Source organism: Ascaphus truei, chromosome 5 (assembly GCF_040206685.1).
Source record: "Ascaphus truei isolate aAscTru1 chromosome 5, aAscTru1.hap1, whole genome shotgun sequence".
NCBI lineage: Eukaryota > Metazoa > Chordata > Amphibia > Anura > Ascaphidae > Ascaphus > Ascaphus truei.
The window spans coordinates 291,028,055-291,049,444 of NC_134487.1; the positions used below are offsets into that span (position 1 = coordinate 291,028,055).

The window sequence follows — 21,390 nt, forward strand, 5'->3', positions numbered from 1 at the left end:
CCTGCAGTGGCCTACCCGGGACGTCTGTGCTGAAGCGTTGATGCCAGCACTGGTACTGCTGCATTCCCTCCTAGCAGTAGCTACCCTTCCTTTCCTGCGGCCTGCTGCTATCTCCTTGCAGTGGCCTGCCCTGGACGTCTGTGCTGAAGCGTTGATGCCAGCACTGGCCTGCTGCTATTCTCCTGCAGTGGCCTACCCGGGACGTCTGTGCTGAAGCGTGTTGCCAGCACCGGTACCTGCTGCATTCCCTCCTAGCAGTGGCTACCCTTCCTTTCCTGCGGCTTGCTGCGATCCTCTTGCAGTGACCTGCCTTGGACTTCTGCGCTGAAGCGTTGGTTCTTCCCGACGCTGCCCTGCGGTGAACTTCGGCCAGCCTGCTGTCTCCTCCTGCTGAGATCGGCGTCATGGGCCGAGGCCGCTCCTCGCGCAGAAGCCACCCCCGCGCTCACGCTCCTAAGCTGAAGCGGGGAAATCCTGACTACCTGTTGCCGAACTCCTGCTTCCATAACGACGATGCTGCCTTCTCCAATCCTGACCCTGCGATGTACGACTATGAACTGCGCACTCCGGATCAGTCTGCGTGGACTCAGGTCGGTGATTATATAACCCCACCTCAGCCCCGCGGTCCGGTCCCGGTTTGTGGCGAGCATCGGCGTAACAGAAGCACAGAGAGACGAGCAGTGACCATATCATTCTACTATCAGAAGGCAAAGTACCACCTGATGTACCTGTACTCACACAAGCCCGTGTGAATATTATATCTTTTATTTTCTCACTTACCCATCCCTGCATAGACTGCACCATTAGAAGTGCATTGAGTGTGGTTCTGGCTGAACCCTTGTGCACTATAGTGGTGTCGGGTGAGTATGGCTATATAATTAACCAGTCTGCCCTCAGATCCCCTGGTATATTATTTTATTGACATCCATTCAACCGCGCTCCCCTTGTTTTCTGTCTTTGTCATATGTATTGGGGTACAAGGAATAGTTCCACATAGGGTTTTTCGAGCAGCGGACAGTGGACCTTGAAGGCGTACACGTTCATTGTGGTTCATGCAAGGGCCCCCCTGCATATCGTAATACAATGCTACTGTATTTTTATTACTATTTTCCATTGAAGTATTTTCTGTCAGCAAAGAAACAAAACTAATATGCAAAAATCAAGCACACCAACAATCAAAAGTGCAAGCAAATGCAAAAAAAAGTCTTTAATGATCATGGATGCATGGATGACTTTGTTTAGTCATTAATTGACCTTTTTTGCATTTACTTGAGCTTTTGATTTTTGTTGTGCTTGGCTATTGCCTATCATTTAAATATCTGCCATACTCTTATCACCGGAGGCGCTTACATGAAAATTGTTGCCATGTGTTAATATCGACATCATTTTGCATAATTTCACATGCTTACAGGAGAGAGGGGAAGGGTTAGGGGTTTAATTTAAAAAAATATATATAATAACATGACACTAGAGAAAAAGCGTATTAGGTCAGCAAGTGCACTATAAAAGAAATACGATGACAACCCATATCAGGATATATATTAACATGGCAGAGTAAAATATCATTGCTTGAAAGATTACATCAAACTGTAAGCAAGTTTCTATAATACAGTGATTTCCAACACAGGGTTTCTGGTTCATAAGATGTTTCCAAGGGTTTGCCAAAAAAGTAAGTAATGGCAGATGCCAGGCAGTATCGTTGGTTGCTGAGCCTGTGTTTGAACTGAACACTTTGTATGGACCAAAACTGCAAAGTGAGCGTGGGTGGTATAGCTGTCAATTACAACTGGAGCTTCCAAGGTCGCTCCCCACAATGCTTTGCATTCACAGTGCAAGGAATTGTGGGCAGTAACTTTGGCAGCTCCTGCAGTAATTGACCATTATACCACCCATGCTCTCTGCACACACTGAGGATCAGTTTGGGGTCTTATTAAGCATGTGCTCCCCTCATGAGCTCAGGATAATATAATGCCTGGGATCGGGCAAACAGGTTTGTTATTAAAAGCCTGATGAGTAGGCAATAAGATGAAGCGAGTGCATGCGATTAGGGGGCTTCAGTCCCTAGCCTACTCCCCTTCTCTGTGAGGTCTAGGGTCACTCTTTATTGTCTGTATACCCTTCCCATAGTGCACCCTGCATTTTAATTTACTACTTTAGGATGCTAAGCGGGTTCGCCTTTCTGTTGTAATAAGCTGTATTAACTAGGGGTTAGGCAAAGGAAATGTTTTCTAGCAGGGATTGCAGAGTGTAAAAAAGGTTGTGAACCACTGCTCTTGTAGAATTTGTATCTTACCTAGCTACACCGCGGATCACAAGTGTTAGTAAATATATGCATGGAATTGTGGATAAAACCTGTCCGCTTCTCCATATACTTTATTTTCCCCATCTTGTTTTCAGTAGGGGCAATACTATGAGCTGATTGGGTCCAGGATACAGCTGTACCATCAGTGGTGGATTTAAAATGTTGCTGCCCATAGGCACTTACCTTTTTGCTGCCCGGGCACCACCTCCTGCAGCACCACCCTCCTCCTTCTGCAGCGTTGTGGCGTCAATTGATGCCGCAACATCACGTGATGATGCATTTCCATGACAACATGATGCCATATGATGTCACAATGTCATGGCAATGCATCGCCATGTGACGTCACATTATCATTTAACGCTGCAATGCTACAGAAGGAGGGCAGAGCAAAAGAGTAGGTAAGAACTTGACACAGGCCCCACGCTCTTCCAGGGCAATCAGTGGAGAAGAGAGCGGGGCCTCTATATATGAGAAAAAAAACTTTAAATTTGCCGCCCCAAAATTTTGCCGTCCTAGGCCTGGACCTATCGGGCCTAATGAGAAATCCGCCACTGTACATGCAGAAAAATGGTGGGTTGTGATCTTTCTCTTATGCTTAGAGATCCCGGTAATTGACAGCCCAAGATTCCGGATGTAACATTAGGCTGCGAACCCTGTTACTGGGTTCAGGGAGCATAGCCTTGAGATCTCATGGCAATCACACCAAACATACAGCATTGTGCCAGTTTGATTGCAGCCTCTAAAGCATGAGAGAGAAGGGTATTTCTAGATTTTATTTTAAACGTTTTTTAAACGGTCTGAGGTTAAGTACGAGCTATAAAGAACTTTGCAACTATTCTTTTTAGTGGACATATGCATAGAAACCCTCATGGCTGTCTCCTAAATATCTTCCCAACTGGGGATCTCAAGGGATTTGCCTAAATCCAATTCTCATTTTCTCCAGTAGGGAAGTTTATTAACCTTTTTTGTAATATAAAAATGTTTGGTATAGTACAGAAATTAGATTTTTACCATATGAAGAAAACACACATATAAATTCAAAGTATGTACTAGAAGTGGAGGGGTGGCCTGAAAAATAAGAGGAATAATGTGGAAGATGTAATAATGAAGAATTCATTATTCTGCATTTTAGACTTCTACTTTGTATCATTGAATGTTTTTTTTTTAATCCGATCTCTGAGAAGATCTTTAATTGTAAGATACTTTGTCTATTTCCACCAGTGAAAGTTAGAATCATCCAACCCTGATTTGAACGCTGGGATCCCAAACAGGGAGTCAAGTTAGTTTGTAAGTAGTGGGTTTGCATTTAAATTTGAGAGAGCATCCCAAAGCTTTAGAGAATGGGATATGACAAGGTGTGAATTTAATATACTGGATCTATCTTCTTTGGGTATCTAGAGTAATAATCTCAGGGGTTGAGGCTTCCTCTCATGTGATAATTTCAAGGCAACAGACCATTTTATATGGTAAGTGCTACGCGGTTAGTTGACACATGCTGTAATAAGATAGAAGGCATGGAAGTGATAAGCCCCTTGCAGATGTAAGGCCTATTAAGCATATTTTTTTTTATTCTAGTTTTTTGTTGGCCCATACAAAAGAAAAAATAATGTGTGGAAATTATTTGAGTTCTTTACAGTTTATCAGTATTGGAAGGGAGTAAAAGAGAAGGAACATTAGTGGAACTACCTGTACATTCATTTTAACTTCATATATCTTGCACAACCAATACATTGTATAATTAGATCAACTCTAAGGGTCTTTTTTGAGAGTTTGAATTAAGGTTGGGGAATTGGCATCATATAGTCCACTAATTTTATTAGTGAGTTTAACTAGGTGATATATAAAGTGCTTTTGCCGTTTGAAAAAGAAGGTAAAAGAGATCAATTTGATTTATTAATGAGGAATATTAATAGGCAGTGCTTTGAATCTGGAGTATTAACTTAAACCTAGACATTTTGACAGAATGTTCTAGTAAGTCGAAAGATTTGGCAGGTAGATCATGGGCTTAGTTACAGTAATGAAAATAGAATCCACAAAAAGGTGTATATTAAACTCCATTGAAACCACTTGATAGACTGATATATCAGGATGTTCCCTAATTGTCCTGGCCAAGGGCTCTGTACAGAGAGTAAAGAGCAGAGGAGAGAGAGGGTATCCTTGTCTGGTTCCATTCCTGGTCTGGACAGGATCAGAAACACATGTAGGATTTCATATTTTTGTTGGGGGGGGCAGAGTCTAATAAAGCTCTTACATTGTGCACATAGAACTGCCCTCAAAACCAAAAGCTTGTAGCGTTTTGCACAGGTATTGCCAATTATCCCTGTTAAATGCGTTTTGAGCATCTATAGTTAACATTAATAGGTGTTTCTAGATAGGTTGGCATTATGAATCAGATTAATGGCTCTTCTGATATTGTCAGGGGCTTGTCTGTTCGGAATGAAGCCCACCTGGTCAGGGTGGATAAGGTTAGGAATAAGGATATGTAGCCCTATTGATTACATTCTATCTTACATCACAAATATCTTGATGTCCATGTTAAAAACTAAATCAGTCTGTAACTAGAACAGATATTGGGATCTTTGTCAGCTTTATGTATTAATGCAATATGTGTCTGTACCATTACAGGCAGTCATTTTTCTCCTTCTAGCAGGTCATTAATCTATTTAATGAGATGTGGAACTAAAACAAGCAAACTTCTTATAATACAGATTGTGAAAGCCAGGCCCTGAGGCCTTTGATCATTTCAGGGCCTTGATAGCTATTTCTGCCTCTTCAAGAGAAATAGGTTTGCTTAAATTATTTAAGGATTGATAAGATAATATATTTTCTTTCTATCATCTCACAAACTCTTAATTTCATTTCACCCCTCTCTCTCCATCTTCTCTCTGTCCCCCTTTCTCTCCCCCCCCCCCATTTTCTCTCTTTCCCCTCTCTCCTCATTCTCTGTCCCTTTCATACCATTCTCTCTTCCCTGCCCTTCCCCTCACTGGTCTATCTCATTCCCCCCTCTCTACCTGGGGTGCAGGGGGGTCCGTGCTAGCGGCAAACATCGGAAGTCATGACTAACCTCCTGGTTGGACAACTGGGGTGGACCCTGTCCACCTCCAGAAGCACGCCCTCCTTTGCTACCACCGACATCGCACTGCCTCCTCCACCACTCACATCCGCACACCTGGCCCTCCGACCTGCGCCCCCTACACTGCAGCACCCAGGGCAACTGCCCTGCTTGCCCCCCCCCATTAGTCCTGACTCTGCACTTAAGGGTCACACAGGAGCTCAGGACTGGCTCACACGTTTCCTTTTGTGCTAAGAGCATTTGATGGGGAAAAAAAGTAGACATGGAAAGTGAGAGGATATTAGTTTATCATCTAGTTCTCTGGAAAAGTAAAGCGCAGGGAAGAAGTGGGGGTATCAGCACCTCCAGATTGAAATCCTTGTTGTTCTGCAGCAATCCCCACACCCTATATCCAGCATCCATGCTTCTCCTCATCCTCTTTTTACAGCATTTCTGTGGAAAATGTACAATGGGAAGAGGCTCCATGTGAGGTCTGAGCAGTTACCCCCTGTGCTCCTCTTATTCCTGCACTTGAGAATCTCTGACTGCCATCAGTAGGAATTATATCTGAATGCAATAAAAAAATCATACGATGAGTACGTAATGGATAGTGATGATTCAATCATCTATTATATTTAATAGTGCTTTATAATTCCATTTCAGATTGAGGAATATTGGGCCCACATGGGAATCAGATTGTAAGGAACCATTATATGGCCAAATATGCCAACTCTTCTACATACATACGTCCATACACCTGATGAACGATATAGAAGAAAATTGGCTCAAACATGCACTGATACACAGAGCAGACTACTGCTGTCACACGCACACACAGGCTGCCAGGGGGATGTAGCTATTGTGGGTCTGATTTCAGGAGTCTCCTGGTCATTCTGGGAGACATGGCCAATCTGGACATTCAGGGCCCACCTGCTGCTGCCACCCACTTAGGATATCCGTAGTTATCTAGCCGTGCAGTCCCAGCCTGTGTTTTACTTAGTATATAAAAATAAAGGAGCTGAGTCATTATTTTGTGTGACCCTTTAGCCTAAATTACTGGATACTCCTTTCTTATTTCATTAGATTGCATGGTCTGACTACAAAACATAAAATGACTTTGTACAAGCTTTTTCTATGCCATTGGGTACTATGTTTGCAGTGAGATACTTGGCACAGGCATCCTTTAATTAAAGTTTGTTAAGCCATTTCCTTGTATTGACTTTGCACTTCTGCATTGGCTCTTTTATATTAATATTGAACAACACTGAACACACACAATAAAAAAAAAACCAGAGAAGCATATTCAGTGAACCAAGCTCATGCCCAACTCCATTACCAGACTGAGCTTCAAGAACCGAGACAGGAAAAGCTGGCTTCTAGCTGGTTTTGCTTGCCTTAAGCAGTAAAATGAAGGAGTTTGAACTGACATAGCCTTCTTGCCTTTAGCTAGTGCTCTTGGCTCCTGCCGGATGGATTGGTGCAGGTTAGCTTTAAGGAGCCCATATAAGACACGGGCCTCACGTTGCATGGGTGACGTCACCGGCTCCTGGCTCAGGCATTCTGTATTCTGTCGCTGGTTCCAACCAAGGCTGCAGGCTGACTGTGTGAACAAGGCAAAGATTCCCAGGTGAACAGGAAAAAACAACTGACTGCTTTGTTTCTGCATTAATATTATTTGTGTAATGTGCTATCACACTGATTGGATCGTTTTTTTTGGCGGTGCTCCTTTCTCAAGTCTATAGGGGTTGATGCCTGAGATTTTCCCAGTGTGTTATAAAAAACATGTTGGGGGGAGGGGGGAAAGAGGAGGGGGGGGGGGGCGCAAGGTGGAAATGTACACCCCCCCTTCCCTTCTTCTCTAAACTGCTTGCATGTTTATTTGTTAGTGCTGGGTCCCTGGCTCAGAGAGACTAGCTGATCTACAAAGGCATTGGCCATTCCAGGCCGTGTATTTCTCTCGTTTTATCGCACAAGCCCAGAGCCATCTCAAAGCAGATGCTAAGCTGCATTCTCCTTCCCTCTTCTGCTTGATCTGATCTTTTAAGATCGTGGATCTATTGCAGCCGAAAATGAGATAAGATAGGATCTTGGATAATTTGGCAGCAGAAAAAAAAGGCTGGAACCATAAACCTTTTAAACAGGGCTGGCGGATATGCAGATATGCTGTGTAGCCAGGGCTCTTATCTGTGCTGCTGTAATGATAATGCTATTTTTGAATGTCAGCGACTGGTGATGTTTTGTTGAAGTGGAGGCAGCTCAGCGCTACTCTCCATGGTGCTGAAATCGCTCGTATCCCTCGCGCTCTCTCCCCCTCACCTTCCCTTCTCCTTCCATTACAGGGGAGACAGTCCGCTGTTCAGAGGATGACACTGAGAGATGTGAGGGATATGAAGAAATCCTTCAGCTGCTTTCGGTGTATATGTGTGTGCTGGTGACAGGAGTGACAGCATATCCCTGGATCAGCGAGTGGAGGAGCCGGGTGGAGGTGTGATGTACAGTACGTGTTGTGAAACAAAGACACGGGAAGCCTGATGCTACACAGACACAACAGGGGAGCTGCAATTCTTAGCTCACGGCGTTTTAAACCTGCTTTGCAAAACCCACAGTGCAAAGGGATTTTGGACAATGCTGGGAGGTAAGTGGCTGATGATCTTGCCAATATTTTGAGCACAGGATGCAAGGCACAGAGTGCATATAAATCAGGGGAGCATTTGCACATCTTATGTTGTTTTCCTTCTTCAAACCAGGCTTCAGATCTCACCTATCCCTTCCCCAGCAACAGACTGTGTGTTGTTTGCAGGCAACCTGCTGACACCACTATCCTGCTTCCACCAGACTGAGAAGCTTCATCGTGGGGTTTTATGACAATATTCCTGGATCCAGCCTTGCAGCAATGCATTTGGAGGTCACTTGGTAGTTGGGACAACACGCTCAACATCTTGAGCCATAGCTCAGGCTTTGTCTGGTTCAGATTTTGATGCATTGGGGTTAGCGTTTTAATATCCCAGTACAGACCAATGACTTGCCTGCTTTTCCCAGCAGCCAGAACTGCTAATTACTATGCTTCGGTTGGATTTTGTGCATGTGAACCTCAATATCTGAACGTGTAGGGAGAGGTTATCCACTCCCAAAGCAGAGCCTGTGGATCCTGCTTGGCCTCCTGCGAAAGACTACCCCAGTGAGAAGATGTTGATGGCACTGTGAGACTGAGAATGGCTGCTGGAAGATTACTGCTCTATGCTGGCCTCTCCTTAGCCCTGTGTGCTCTGGGCATGCTAGCCGTGGCTATCTGCTCTGACCACTGGTATGAGACAGATGCCAGGAGGCACAGAGAGAGGTGCAAAGGCTTCACCAATAGAAGAATTGACCCTGGCTTCATCTACAACTCCAACAATAACCTGCCTCTGCGAGCTAGCAGATCCAGACTGGACCGCTGGGAGGGTAAGCTGCTCCTAGCAAGGAACAGAAGGCAGCTTTTTGCCATGAGTGCTGCAGATGAGTGCAATAGACAGTATAATTCCACCAACATGGGCCTCTGGAGGAAATGCCATAGGCTAGGATTTGATCAAGATGTTGAAGATGTCATTGCCAAAGGTAAGAGCTTGTGGCTATGTACAGCAGCTATATAACATCATAGAAATGATATTCTATAGTATTTAGTTCTGTGGCATGTGTACTATGACCTGATGGTGTATAACATAGTTATTTAGATCTTTCTGACAAGGAAATACTTCAATATGTTGAAGATATCTAACAAATATTTATTGCGCATGGGGTTGGTTGTAAAGTACTTGTTGAGTTGGTCTTATAGCATTTTATATTTTCAAGAATATTTATTTTGCACCCTCCCGATGATGATGATCCTAATTATCCTCATACAATCCCAACCACTAAATATCTTTAAATTACGTAAATAAATCATTAAAACTGTCCCAAAACAAAGAAACTTGTCAAACATGCCATGCATATTGTGTGTATGCTGTCTTGTAGCAAATGGTAACCTAGGAAAGTCCTTCCCCACAATTTGCTTTTTTCTGTTGTTTTTTGCTGGTGGTTTGACAGTCAACAACTATAATAATTTGGTGACTCTTGTTAACATTGTGGGCCTGTATACTACATATTCCTGCAGAGTTATTAAAAGTTCAAACATACAGTGCTTCTTAAATCTCCCCAAAATGTATAGTGTATGTTGCTTGTCATACCTTTAAACTAAATGGGATGATCCAAACAGCCAATCATTAATCTTCACCATACCTCTTACCATCTGCATTTATGTATACAAATGTGTTCATGTTTGAGTATAAATGGCTAATGCTTTGAATGTTCGCTCATTTTCCTGCTAAACTACTTTACATTGACATCTCCACTACTGGAAGTGTCTACTTCCCATAAACCAGTGTTTTTCAAACCTCTCCTTGTGACCCACTGCCACACCAGGTTTTGGGAATACTGTAAATGAACTTTTTTTGCATACTGACAATGTTAGGAGGTTGTCTAAGAAACCTGGTGTGGCCCTGAGTCACAAGGAGAGGTTTGGAAACACTGCGAATAAACTAAACGTCTGTCTCCTTGCTTATTAACTGCTTGCCTTTCCTTCTAGGCCCATGTTATCTGTAGATGGGTCTTATACTTTGATAATGATGATGCACATTCATACAAGTGTTAGCTTTTGTCTGGTTGGGGACTATTCCACGCAAATATTACACAGTTTCCTCCTGTTTGAGTTACAAGGTCCAAGCTCCAAAGAAAGAGCAGACACTTTTTAGAGAACATATTATAGACTCATACATGAATACTGAAGTTAACTAGTAAGATGAGCCAAAAACTGATCTCTTGGCAGAAAATGATTCAGAATTATGTCAATAACATGATTATCCACCTAATATTTCTCAGACAGTTGTTTCACACAAGCAGCCATAACCTACCTGACTTGCAAATATATGTAACAAAGAAACAAACATAGAAATGAATAAGAACTACTTGGCTCACACAGTCTTCCAATTTTTCCATCTGCTTTGGAACGTCAGACTTGTTAGATCCTTGGCTTTTTTTCATATTCAGAATAGCCTTGTGTCTACGTAAAGCAGTTATCTCACTGTAAATGCCTCCACTACCTCTGCTGGGCGGCGATTTCATGAATCCACCACACTTCTGTGAAGAAGCATTTCCTCACATGTCCTCTGAGCCTCCCAGCTGCAGGGCATGAACTCTTGTTCTTCTCTTCCACCCCGGAACTTGTTGATATCCTTAATGCGGGGTTCTCAACTCCAATCCTCAAGACCCCCTCCCCCCCAACTGGTCAAGGTTTTCAGGATATCCCTGCTTCAGCACAGGTGGCTCAATCAGTGGCTCAGTCAAAGACTGAGCCACATGTGCTGAAGTAGAGATGTCCTGAAATCCTGACCCGTTGGGGGGTCTTGAGGATTGGAAATGAGAACCCCTGCCGTAATGTATTTTAGATTTTATATCATATCCCCAGCTCTTGGTTCTCTCTTCTAAGCTGTACATTTTGAGATATTTTAGTCTTTCTTTATAGGTTTTATGATATAATGCACAAGACAGCCCCTCTTCATTCTTCATAGGAAACGGAAGATTGAGGTTTCTGCTAGACGATTGAGATCCCAGTGAGGGATTACCACATCCTTAATGCCAATATGCTGACAAGCCATACATTGCAGAGGATTTATTTTTCATGCTTCATTTCATGCATTCATAAGATTACCTAGCAACTCAATCTCAGCCCTAAATCAATTAATGTTGTCATAGAAATCTGCAGAACAAGCTCTGAATTTACATGTTTGTTTTATGGGACCGCCATTCTTGTCTTTTTTCCCCCTCTTGTTGAAACAAAAAACCCGTCCTGGCATTTTGCTTAATTGGTTACCTTTGAAAATGAGCATGATTTGGGATTTCAGTGCTCAATGTTTGTTCATCTGTTTTCATATGAAGCTATGTGGTAAAGGGAATGGGCTGAAGGAGTGACTCAGTGTGTGAAGGCACTGACTATAAGAATCAACAACACTGAGTTTGAGACAGAGAAGCCAGGTTCAAATCCCAGCATCTGCTTCTTGTGACTGTGTCACAAAAAAAATAAATAGATTGTAAGCTCTATGGGCAGGGAACTTTTGCCTGAAAAAAAATCACAGCTTTTGAGCACAGCCTGGGTTAAGATGCATAGCCAGTACATTTTTCAAAGCCCGTATAACCAACCTCACACTGATGAGACCCATTAAGGTCGAAACAGCTGTCTGTGGGTGGGTTTACTGGCTATGCATCTTAACCTAGGCTGTGCTCAAAAGTTGTGAAATGCAGCAAGCATAAGCTTTAGGGGACCATGTTATATGGTTTTTAAGCAAAAGATGGCACTGTGTGCTCATTTGCATGTCACTTCCCAGAATCCCTTGCTGTAGTGGAAGCACTGTATGCTGGCTGATAATGGTGAAAGGCAGGGCTGCAAACCTGTCTAAGACATGCAAATGAGCATACAGTAATATTTCCATTTGCTATATGCTCTACTGTGGAGGGTTTTTGTGACTTTTTAATCCCACCATAACTTAACTAAATATATATATATATATATATATATATACTATATATATATTAACCCTGGCTGTGCTCAAAGCTGTGACCATGCAGCAAGCTTAAGCCTATAGAGAACCATGTTAAAAATGGTTATTGAGGCAAAAAGTGACACTGTGTGCTCATTTGCATGTCATTTCCCAGAATCCCTTGCTGCAGTGGAAGTGCTGTATGCTGGGTGATGATGGGGAAAGGCGGGGTTGCAGACCTGCCTAAGACATGCAGATGAGCATACAGTTATATTTGTATATATATATATATATATATATATATTATATATTTGTGCAGTTGTAAATTGTTTATTTATCAAGTTTCTCAAAGACACACAAAATGTACAGAATAAAGGGGGGGGAAAAATCAGTGTTGGCCAATTCCTTTGTATTAAGTCATACAACCAGATGACAGACCTGTGTAGCACTTTTCCCAGATCACTCAAGTTGGATATACTGTAGACCTCAGTACCTCGGTGCCCCACCGGGTCTCTCTTATCCAGAGTGTGAGCATTCCCCAAAATGGTACATCCAATTGGTAGATAAGTAAACAAATCCATTTGTCTTTTTACCCCAATAATAAGTAACAAAAGGATTTCTTTGTTGGACTGTAATTTGCAGGGGGTTAGAGAGTTTAGAGTTGGTAAACTTAAGTGTCTAACTATTCTTATTGTCAGAAGCCAGTAGTGTTTAGTTTGTTTAGGCCTCTGTTCATTAGGAAACTCCACCTTTAAGTTTTTTTAAAGTGGGTATTGGTACTTAGTGTTGCTTTATATGCCTCCATAATAATATTAGGGGACATTCTGGATATGAGCTGCTGCTGCTTTAATGCTACTTAATTTAGCATGATTGACTCCATTTGTACTTATGACCTATCAGGAGTGGCTTACGCCAGTCCTCAAGGGCCACCAAAAGGCCAGGTATTAGTGATATCCCTGCTTCAGCACAGGTTGACTCAATCAGGGATATCCTTAAAAACTGTTGGTGGCCTAGAGGATTGGCATTGGCCACCTCTAACCTAAGGTTTGCATCAATGGGGTAGATCCACAGAAGTCCGCCATTTTAGCACTAATAACGCGCGCTACCGAAATTGGGAACTGACTTTATTTTTCTTCATTTTAACGGGTATTCTCAAAGATAATGAGATGCAAAAATAGCAGCCGTTTGTCATAGTAGCAGCGCTATTAACAGGGATTTTCATGTCTCAGAGACGCGTTCTCCAATGTAACATGCGCATTGGTCAAACTTTAACGCGCGTTATTATGCATACGATAAAGACGCATTCCTCATGTGTCTTACCAAAGCTAATGCAAATGCAAATATAATAATACTGACAAATAGAAAAAGTTAAATATTAAACTGTTACATTATTTATTGTGTCCTTGCTTCATTTATTTTAATTGTACATTAATACAAAATTAAATATTAATTAATATTGTTGAGGTATGCATGCATGTAATGGAAGGGGAGTCTGTTCTGTCTCGGATGGTTCATGCTTGCAAATATTTAGTCAAAGATTTTTGTTATTAATGTTATTAACTATTTTAGTTGTCTCGGCCTCAGAACCAGCAGGTGGAATGTAAGGAGACTAAGCTTTATCTTGGTTCTGATGGCCTAGCTGTATAATCTCAGGCATATAATGAGTAATTTTTTTTTGCTTTTTTACTAAAATGTCTACGATGGCTGAAATTGTGTCTAAAATAATTACTGTTTACAGGAACGGATGTCAGAGTCTGAAATAAATGCCAGGTTCTACAAAAGTGATGTGTTTACAGTTTGGATAGGCACCAGAGTCCCCCCCCCCTTCACCCCCCAGTTCCTGGGCTTTGTTTTCTGAATGTATGTGGTATCGTGCTTGCAGTAAAACTATAATGTGTTTATGCGAAGCTAAGTAACCAATAAACTATACTTTACTATCAGTTGGTGTGTTCATGTGTAGTTGTGAGTGAGATCAGCAGTCCGATCCTAAATATTGTCTGTCAGTGAAATGGTATTTCCTTGTCAATACAATGGATATTATTGTACACCCATACTTATAGTCATTATTACATTATATTCCATATTAGTTTACACCAACATATTACTTTAATCACTAAAAAACATGGTATTATGATGTGTTTCAGACATTTATATGATCCCTAAAAGAACTCAATGTTAATCAGGGTCAGGATGTTAGCTTTTAGAAGGTCTTAAATATTACACTGTTATTCCTATGTTCTAACATGAATCGAGGTCTGAGGATCTGCATTGTTAGGTAAACTGCTCATTACCATGTGATTTAGATACGAGTAAGCAAAACGTCGGTTACAATTTATAGATGCAATATTTTTCAGGTGACTGAGAGGAGATCGTAACGCAAATCCCCTTGAGGGATACGGGTTATGGATATCAAGATGTACAATGGCAATAACGTAACACTAGTAATGTAATGCAATGCACTTCCGTGAACCTACTCCCATATGTGATTAAAGACTGAAAAGAGTTTTTGAATCCATCTATAATTCAATAGAACCTTGAAGCGCAAAAGACAGTTGTAATCATGTATGGGGCCGACCGTGTGCACAGTGCTAAACATAGGACATTGCTGCTCTGAAGAAGTAACAAACACGTTTGGTTGAAGGTAACGTAACCACTCAGGTCACAATGAGATGACACCGGAGTCAGAACGGTGTCCTCTCACTAGAGACTTCACCTATTGCACCTCCTAATCATTCTCTCTGCAGTGAGAACAATTGTCATAGACTACAGATTTGGTGACTCCTGCCCTCCTGGAACATGCACATCATATTCTAGGTAACTTTATTGTATATGCATTAGGTAGGTATGAAAGCCAACCCATCTCTAGTGTTAAAAGGTAGCCCATTCACAACACTAGAGATGTAACTTGGTGGAGTTGCTTCCCCTATTGCCCCAGCTTTTGAAAGCAATAACCTATTCATAGTTGCTCTTCAGCTCTGGTTGCGGTTATTATTTAATTGTTAGAAATGTAAAATGTGAGGATAAAAAACCCTGTAAAATATATATATACATATATATATATTTTTTTTTTTTAAAAGGCACAGTGACAATAATATGAAAGGAACAGGTGAGCTACACAAATATGCAAGAAGGAAGATTAAGATATTGTAACATTGCATATTAACCCACATTGTTTTGCCTTGTTATAATTCAGGCTTTTTAAAATCTTTACAATTGTGCGACACTTTACACTTTGTACTATATCATTTCTACGGTTGAGCATATCACGTAAAGTGTTTAGACAGGTGATTTCAGTAAGCCGGATATTAGGTCATGGTCCTCTCAGTTATTAGGTCATATCCAGTCTCCGCCACTAGTGGCCAGGGGCGTACCTATGGCCCGAGCAAAGCCCGGCGGCCCGCGCTCTTGGGGGGTGGGGGCCTGCTCTCCCCCCACCTCTGTCGGCGGGCCCATCTCTCTCTTCAGACAGGCGGGGGGAGATGGTATGCGGCGGTGGGCCACCGACGTTAAACAGAAGATAAGCCGACAGAGGAATGAGCAGTTGTTACACAGGCAGAGCAGGACAGCAGGGTAGGAGCGCGCTGCAGCAGCAGAGAGAGATGAGGAGGGGGGAGATGATGATAAGGAGGAGGATGTGCAGGGGGAGAGATGATTATGATGGGGAGTGGGAGAGATGAAGAAGAGGAGTGGGAGAGATGATGATGAGGAGGAGGGATGGGAAAGTTGAGGAGGGATGATGAGAGAGGGATCAGGGAGAGGAGGGGGGAGGGGAGGAGGGAGAAAAAAATTGCAGTCAGTATTAATATTAATAGAAAATATTTTTGCCTGGGACCTCTTGCATGTCTAGCTACGCCACTGCTAGTAGCCAACTATTTTTTTTTAGTTTAGCTCCTTCAGGGGGCTTCTTTAAAAGCAGTAATTTGATATCTCCATCACAAATTGGTATTTATTTATTTTATTTATAAAATGTTTTACCATGAACTAATACATTGAGAGTACCTCTTGCTTTCAAGTATGTCCTGGGCATAGAGTTATGATGAAACATACATGGTTACATTAAGTGAACAGGGTTATACATTATATACAACACATTGCATGCACAGTAAGAGATAATATATATTATAGGCGCATGTAACAGTTACAGACCAGATTAAAATGTGAGACAGCTTTAGTTTTGAAAGAATTTAGACTGGTGGCGGCTGTGAGAGTCTCTGGTAGATTGTTCCAGTTGTGGGGTGCACGGTAAGAATGGTGCCGGTTTTACTGATACTGTCTCATAGTGACAACACAACATAGTAACACCAAGAGCAAAAAGGTTGTGCTGCCGCATAGGGATAACAGAGACAGAAGAGACATATGCATCTTACACTTCATATGCACTCCATATTTCTGCAGAAGCATCCTTAAAATATGAGAAATACAGTATAACAAGTACCTAAAACATCTTGGTCTATTTAACAAGATCCAATAAAATGTAGAAGTATTTTTTTAAATGTGTCTTAGTCTATTAAAGCACTTTGCTCCAATTTTTTTTCTTGGGGGGGGAGGCGATATTATGCATAGCACGTGTGATAATGACAATTAGTAAGCTTCTGCACCTGGACCCACCAGATTTCTTCATGTATCACAAAAATTTGCATCAAGTGTAAGAAACGTGATTAAGTCGTTTCTTAAATTGGACAGCGACTCTAAAATACCGAGTAGGAAATCCTTGATGTTTGGCAAAGCAGACGTATTTGGAGCACGATAAATAAACCCTATAATTAATGACGTTTTAACAGGGCTACAAATTGCATCTGTGTTTATTTATGTACTGATATCTATCCAGCAAGTACAATGTAGAAATCTGAAAATAATGACACACACAAAGTTATGATTATCTGCTATCAGTGCGTTATGCATTTCTATTCTCATTACAAAGACATTTGGTTAATTAGAAAGCGGAGGAGACATAAATCATGGAGTAGATTAGCAGCTGTATTTCCTTTATGGGCATTTAGTTTCTCATAGCTGCATGTATAGTGTATGATAGTTTCATGGTAATGGAAGCAGACAGCATGTATGGAAGCTGCATATAGTGAGTGTTTGTGGCTTTTCATCTGGTTGCGAAGTGCAGACGCACACACAATACATTTTCATTTGACTAAAACCTCCATTACCTCCTTTGTGGCTGAAGGAGCCAGTAAAACATGACATGGTGCTTCGATAGCAAAGGGGTTCCATTTATTTAGTGCTAGAAGACTGTAAGTATTCACAAAGCAAAAAGCTCATTATGGGGAGCATGTTCCATTCACTTGAATGGGAGTTGAGGCATTGTTAGAGATGTGTTACCCTACTTCTTAACATATTGACCAGTGGGGCTAAGGAATGACTTTGAACTTTAAAGCAGCCAGTAATCCCCCCACAAAATGCCCCCCCCCCCACTTCCATGACCACTGAATGTCCTCAGGAGCTGTATTGCAGTCCCCAAAGTTCTGGTGACCTCCTGATAGCCGAGCTATTTATTGTTTTACTTTTAGCAGAACTTGCGAGGTAAAACAAAGATGTCTGGGAGATCATCATTTGGAAGCTGGAGTGTCATCTCACCGATTTCTACTGCCTACCAGAGTGAGGCTGACCCAGAGGCCATATTATTTCTACTGCTTTAGACTTTTTGTAAGGGAATTTTGAAATTAAATATCTGAAAAACTGGATGGTCCTTGTTGCTTTGACTTCCACGATTCAGCTCTGAGGGACCACTTATTTCATATAAGATGAAAAACATCTCTAGTATAGCTATATATCATCACCATCAGCTCTTGTTCTTCCAATGCTTGATGAAGACCATCACAATGATCTACCAGGTACTGCGGTTGTAAACCTCTTGATGTTGCTCCAGCACATGTACTGATTTCACCCTTCTGTCTACCTATGAGATAACTTTTAGTCTTTTGATATCTCTTGGAATCCAGTTGAGTACAATCTTTGTCCAATAATGGTAATTTCTTCTTACGATAGGGCCGGCCCACTGCCATTATAATTTCGCCACCCTTGCGATGCTATCACAGACACTTGTTTGCTTATAAACCTATTATTTTTCCCCATATCTCTTCTGGTAATACCCAGCATGCATCTCTCCATACTTCGAGTTGTCTGAAGCTTCTGAATGATCTTCGCATTTAGGGTCCACGTTTAAACATCCATACGTGAGCACGGGCAGAATACACTGGTTGAACTCTTTCCTTTTGGAGGCGCAGGGGAAGCTTCCCTAGCAAGAGTGTCTTGTTTCTTCCAAGTGCCTCCATCCCATCTTCATTCTTTTGTTGATTTAAAAAGTTCCAATCCATAGTTACTTGCCAGCCAAGGTAGACATAGTCTTTGACTTCTTCTAGTCCATTTATTTTGATGTTTGTAGAGTTTACACATTTGTTGAACATCACTTTGGTCTTGCTGAGATTCAAATGGAGGACCAGTCTCACTTGCTTTGGTGAGTAAGAAGTATGTAGGCAGTATATACATATAAGAACAACAAACAGCACAGATTGCATTTTCCAGTAAAGTAAGTGTATATATCCAGGCAGCAATACAGTGTTTGTCTATTATAGACATTTGGATCCATTGTCTCTTAGATTCAGTGTATCAAAATAGGGATGTATTGTGGGACATTGTTGCCAAAGCATATAATATAACTCAGAATGTAACCGAGTTGCCATAGGACTCAATGGCAATGTTACTGTTAATTAGATTGTAAGCAGTTCGGGGAAGGGACTCCTTTTCCTAAATGTCACTTTTATGTCTGAAGCGCTTCTTCCCATTATGTGTTATCTGTATTTGTTATTTATATGATTATGTCATGCTGCTGTGAAACGCTGTGTACATTAATGGCGCTATATAAATAAAAATATACATACATACATACTTGGTGGATATTCGGTCTGAATCCTATCATGTATATCAAAGTCTTTCAAACTACTTAAGTGATAACAAGTATCCCTGAGGGTATAGATGTTAGCCAACAAACCAAACAATATATAAATGTGAATATATATAAATATAAATATATATATATATAGTGATACAGAGGTGGTCTTAGGGTTCTTGTGCCCTGAGAAGTTTGAATTTCTGATTTAAATTTCACTTTACCCGGTCGATGAAGCGACAATGAAAGTATCATAATACATATTGTGGGACATTGTTGCCAAAACATATAATATAACTCAGAATGTAACCGAGTTGCCATAGGACTCAATGGCAATGTTACTGTTAATTAGATTGTAAGCTCTTCGGGCAGGGACTCCTTTTCCTAAATGTCACTTTTATGTCTGAAGCGCTTCTTCCCATTGTGTTATTTGTATTTTTTGTTATTTATATGATTATGTCACGTGTATTACTATGTACATTAATGGCGCTATATAAAGATATACATACATATTGCAGAATATCACAACATATCACTACACATCGAACAAGAGAGAACAATGAAGCCTGCATCTGTAATGTACATGTCAGATTGCCACTTGGTGACAGAGTATCAATATGATGTCCTAGGGAGAAGTAGGGATGTGTTAAATGCTCTCCACAGTTCATGTACCAGGATAAATGTGCCTGTCCTTTCCTGTGAAAACGTCCCAAAAATTTGCCATGCATTAAAAGTCAATGCCTCGGTGTCAGTCATAGTTACATAGTTACATAGTTACATAGTTACATAGTTACATAGTAGATGAGGTTGAAAAAAGACATAGGTCCATCAAGTTCAACCTATGCTAAATTTAGACAACATATACTTTATCCTATATCTATACTTACTTATTGTATTGTCATCTGCCATTAAAGTCAATAGCAGATCTCGCTGATTCAGGCGTGATGCATTGGCCTTTTATATACTGCCACATTTTTTTAAATTTGGTGAAGTTGCTGGTTAAAATGGTAAAACTGGCAAAATGTCACTCATTTTCAAACTGTGACCTTTTGAAAAAAAAAATAATTAATGAAAGCTCAACATTTCCTGAAACTTTCGCTAAGCACTTTTCGAAGATTTTCGCATATCTGTAGTGAGGAGTAAAGTAACATACACATTATAAGGGGATAAATCAAATTCTACATCTTCGTCAAGGTTCCCCCCCCCCCCCATTTTATTAAAATCAAACCTGGCCCGGGTCTGACGTGGTTAGTAACCGGCATGAAGTGTTAGAGATGTGATTAAAACATTTATTACATTGGACAGCCTCATGCAGAAAATTCAGCATCGAAACCCATGTGGTTGTCCTGATACGCTGATAGCATCATTATGTCACGTAACTTTACATTCTTTTTGCTGATATGGGTAAGACGGTTTAGGTTGAACGTATGCACATATATAAAGATATTTCTGTGTGGTAAAGCACGTAAACTGCTTTCTAACACTTTTTTTTTTTTGTTCTGGCACCTATTTTTAGGGATGAACAAGAAATTCCGTGTGGGGATTATGAAATTATTAGGAATACAAAGGGCGGGAGGCTTAATCCTTTTTTCCAGCACATTTCTTTTCTGAAGCAGAATTATTCATTGTAGTTTAGATCTAAATTCATTTCCTTTTGCTTAGGATTCCGACACTCTCTTCCCTACAAAAAAAACACACCATTGTGTATCAGTATTTTTTCTTGGTTTGAAACAGATGGAATAGTTTTACACTGATACTGTGTGGGGTTTGTAGACTCTGACTGATAGTCTAATACATTTTCAATGCACTAAATCAGGGGGGGATCAACTTCAGTCCTCAAGATCTCCCCAACAGGTCAGGTTTTCAGGATATCCCAGCTGCAGCACAGGTGGCTCAATCAGTCCTTGCTTCAGCACAGTTGGCTCAATCAGTCCTTGCTTCAGCACAGGTTGCTCAATCAGTCCTTGCTACAGCACAGGTTGCTCAATCAGTCAATGCTTCAGCACAGGTGGCTCAGTCTCTGCTTCAGCACAGATAGTTCAGTCAGAGGCTCAGTCTTTGATTGAGCCACCGGTGCTAAATCTGGGATATCCTTAAAACCTGACCTTTGGGGGGGTCTTGAGGAGCAGAGTGGAGAACCCCTTCACCAAGTCCTTTGGGGAACCATTCAGTGCTTAATACCCTGGCATTAATTATGGAATAACGTGTCTGTATTGTGCGAGTTCCTAATGAGTTGTGCTTAATTGTACATCATGGAATGGGCATGTGTGACTGTAATGATTCACCTGATAAGCACAAGGAGTGACATTCATCTTCCTATGTCAAAGAATGAGTAGGAAGTTACATGGCGTCTAATCTCTTTTCACATTTGTATGGACATTTCCCAGTATTTAGACTACAGTCATATACTGCTGAACAAATGAACCAAAAAGACCACCAGACCACTAGCTTTTCCATTGCCCTTTCAATTACATATTTACAGCAGAAGCCTATATTCAATTAATTCATTTGAAATGTCATTTACGTTGTACAATACATACGGCGTGTAATTGATTTTCATGTGATAGCTGTTCAGAGCCAAGTGGTC

The 21,390-nt window shown here is 41.2% G+C and overlaps 1 protein-coding gene and 1 long non-coding RNA gene across 4 annotated transcripts in view; one reads left to right on the forward strand and one right to left on the reverse strand.

The window, feature by feature from the left end:
* The window catches only part of LOC142496155 (uncharacterized), an 83,268-nt gene extending 67,137 nt beyond the window's left edge, over positions 1-16,131 (reverse strand). Inside the window, exon 1 of the long non-coding RNA XR_012801907.1 lies at positions 16,052-16,131. This is a non-coding gene — a long non-coding RNA (uncharacterized LOC142496155). The remainder of the gene's footprint in view (positions 1-16,051) is intronic.
* The window catches only part of TMEM178B (transmembrane protein 178B), a 172,458-nt gene continuing 157,956 nt past the window's right edge, over positions 6,889-21,390 (forward strand). The window contains exons 1-3 of one of the 3 annotated variants that reach the window (XM_075602630.1): positions 6,889-6,984; positions 7,697-7,992; positions 8,105-8,951. In XM_075602630.1, coding sequence (XP_075458745.1) covers positions 8,570-8,951 — 382 coding nt within the window. In that variant the 5' untranslated portion in view covers positions 6,889-6,984; positions 7,697-7,992; positions 8,105-8,569. Of the gene's footprint in view, positions 6,985-7,236; positions 8,952-21,390 lie in introns of those variants that run through there. The other 2 variants (XM_075602628.1, XM_075602629.1) reach the window with 2 other exon arrangements.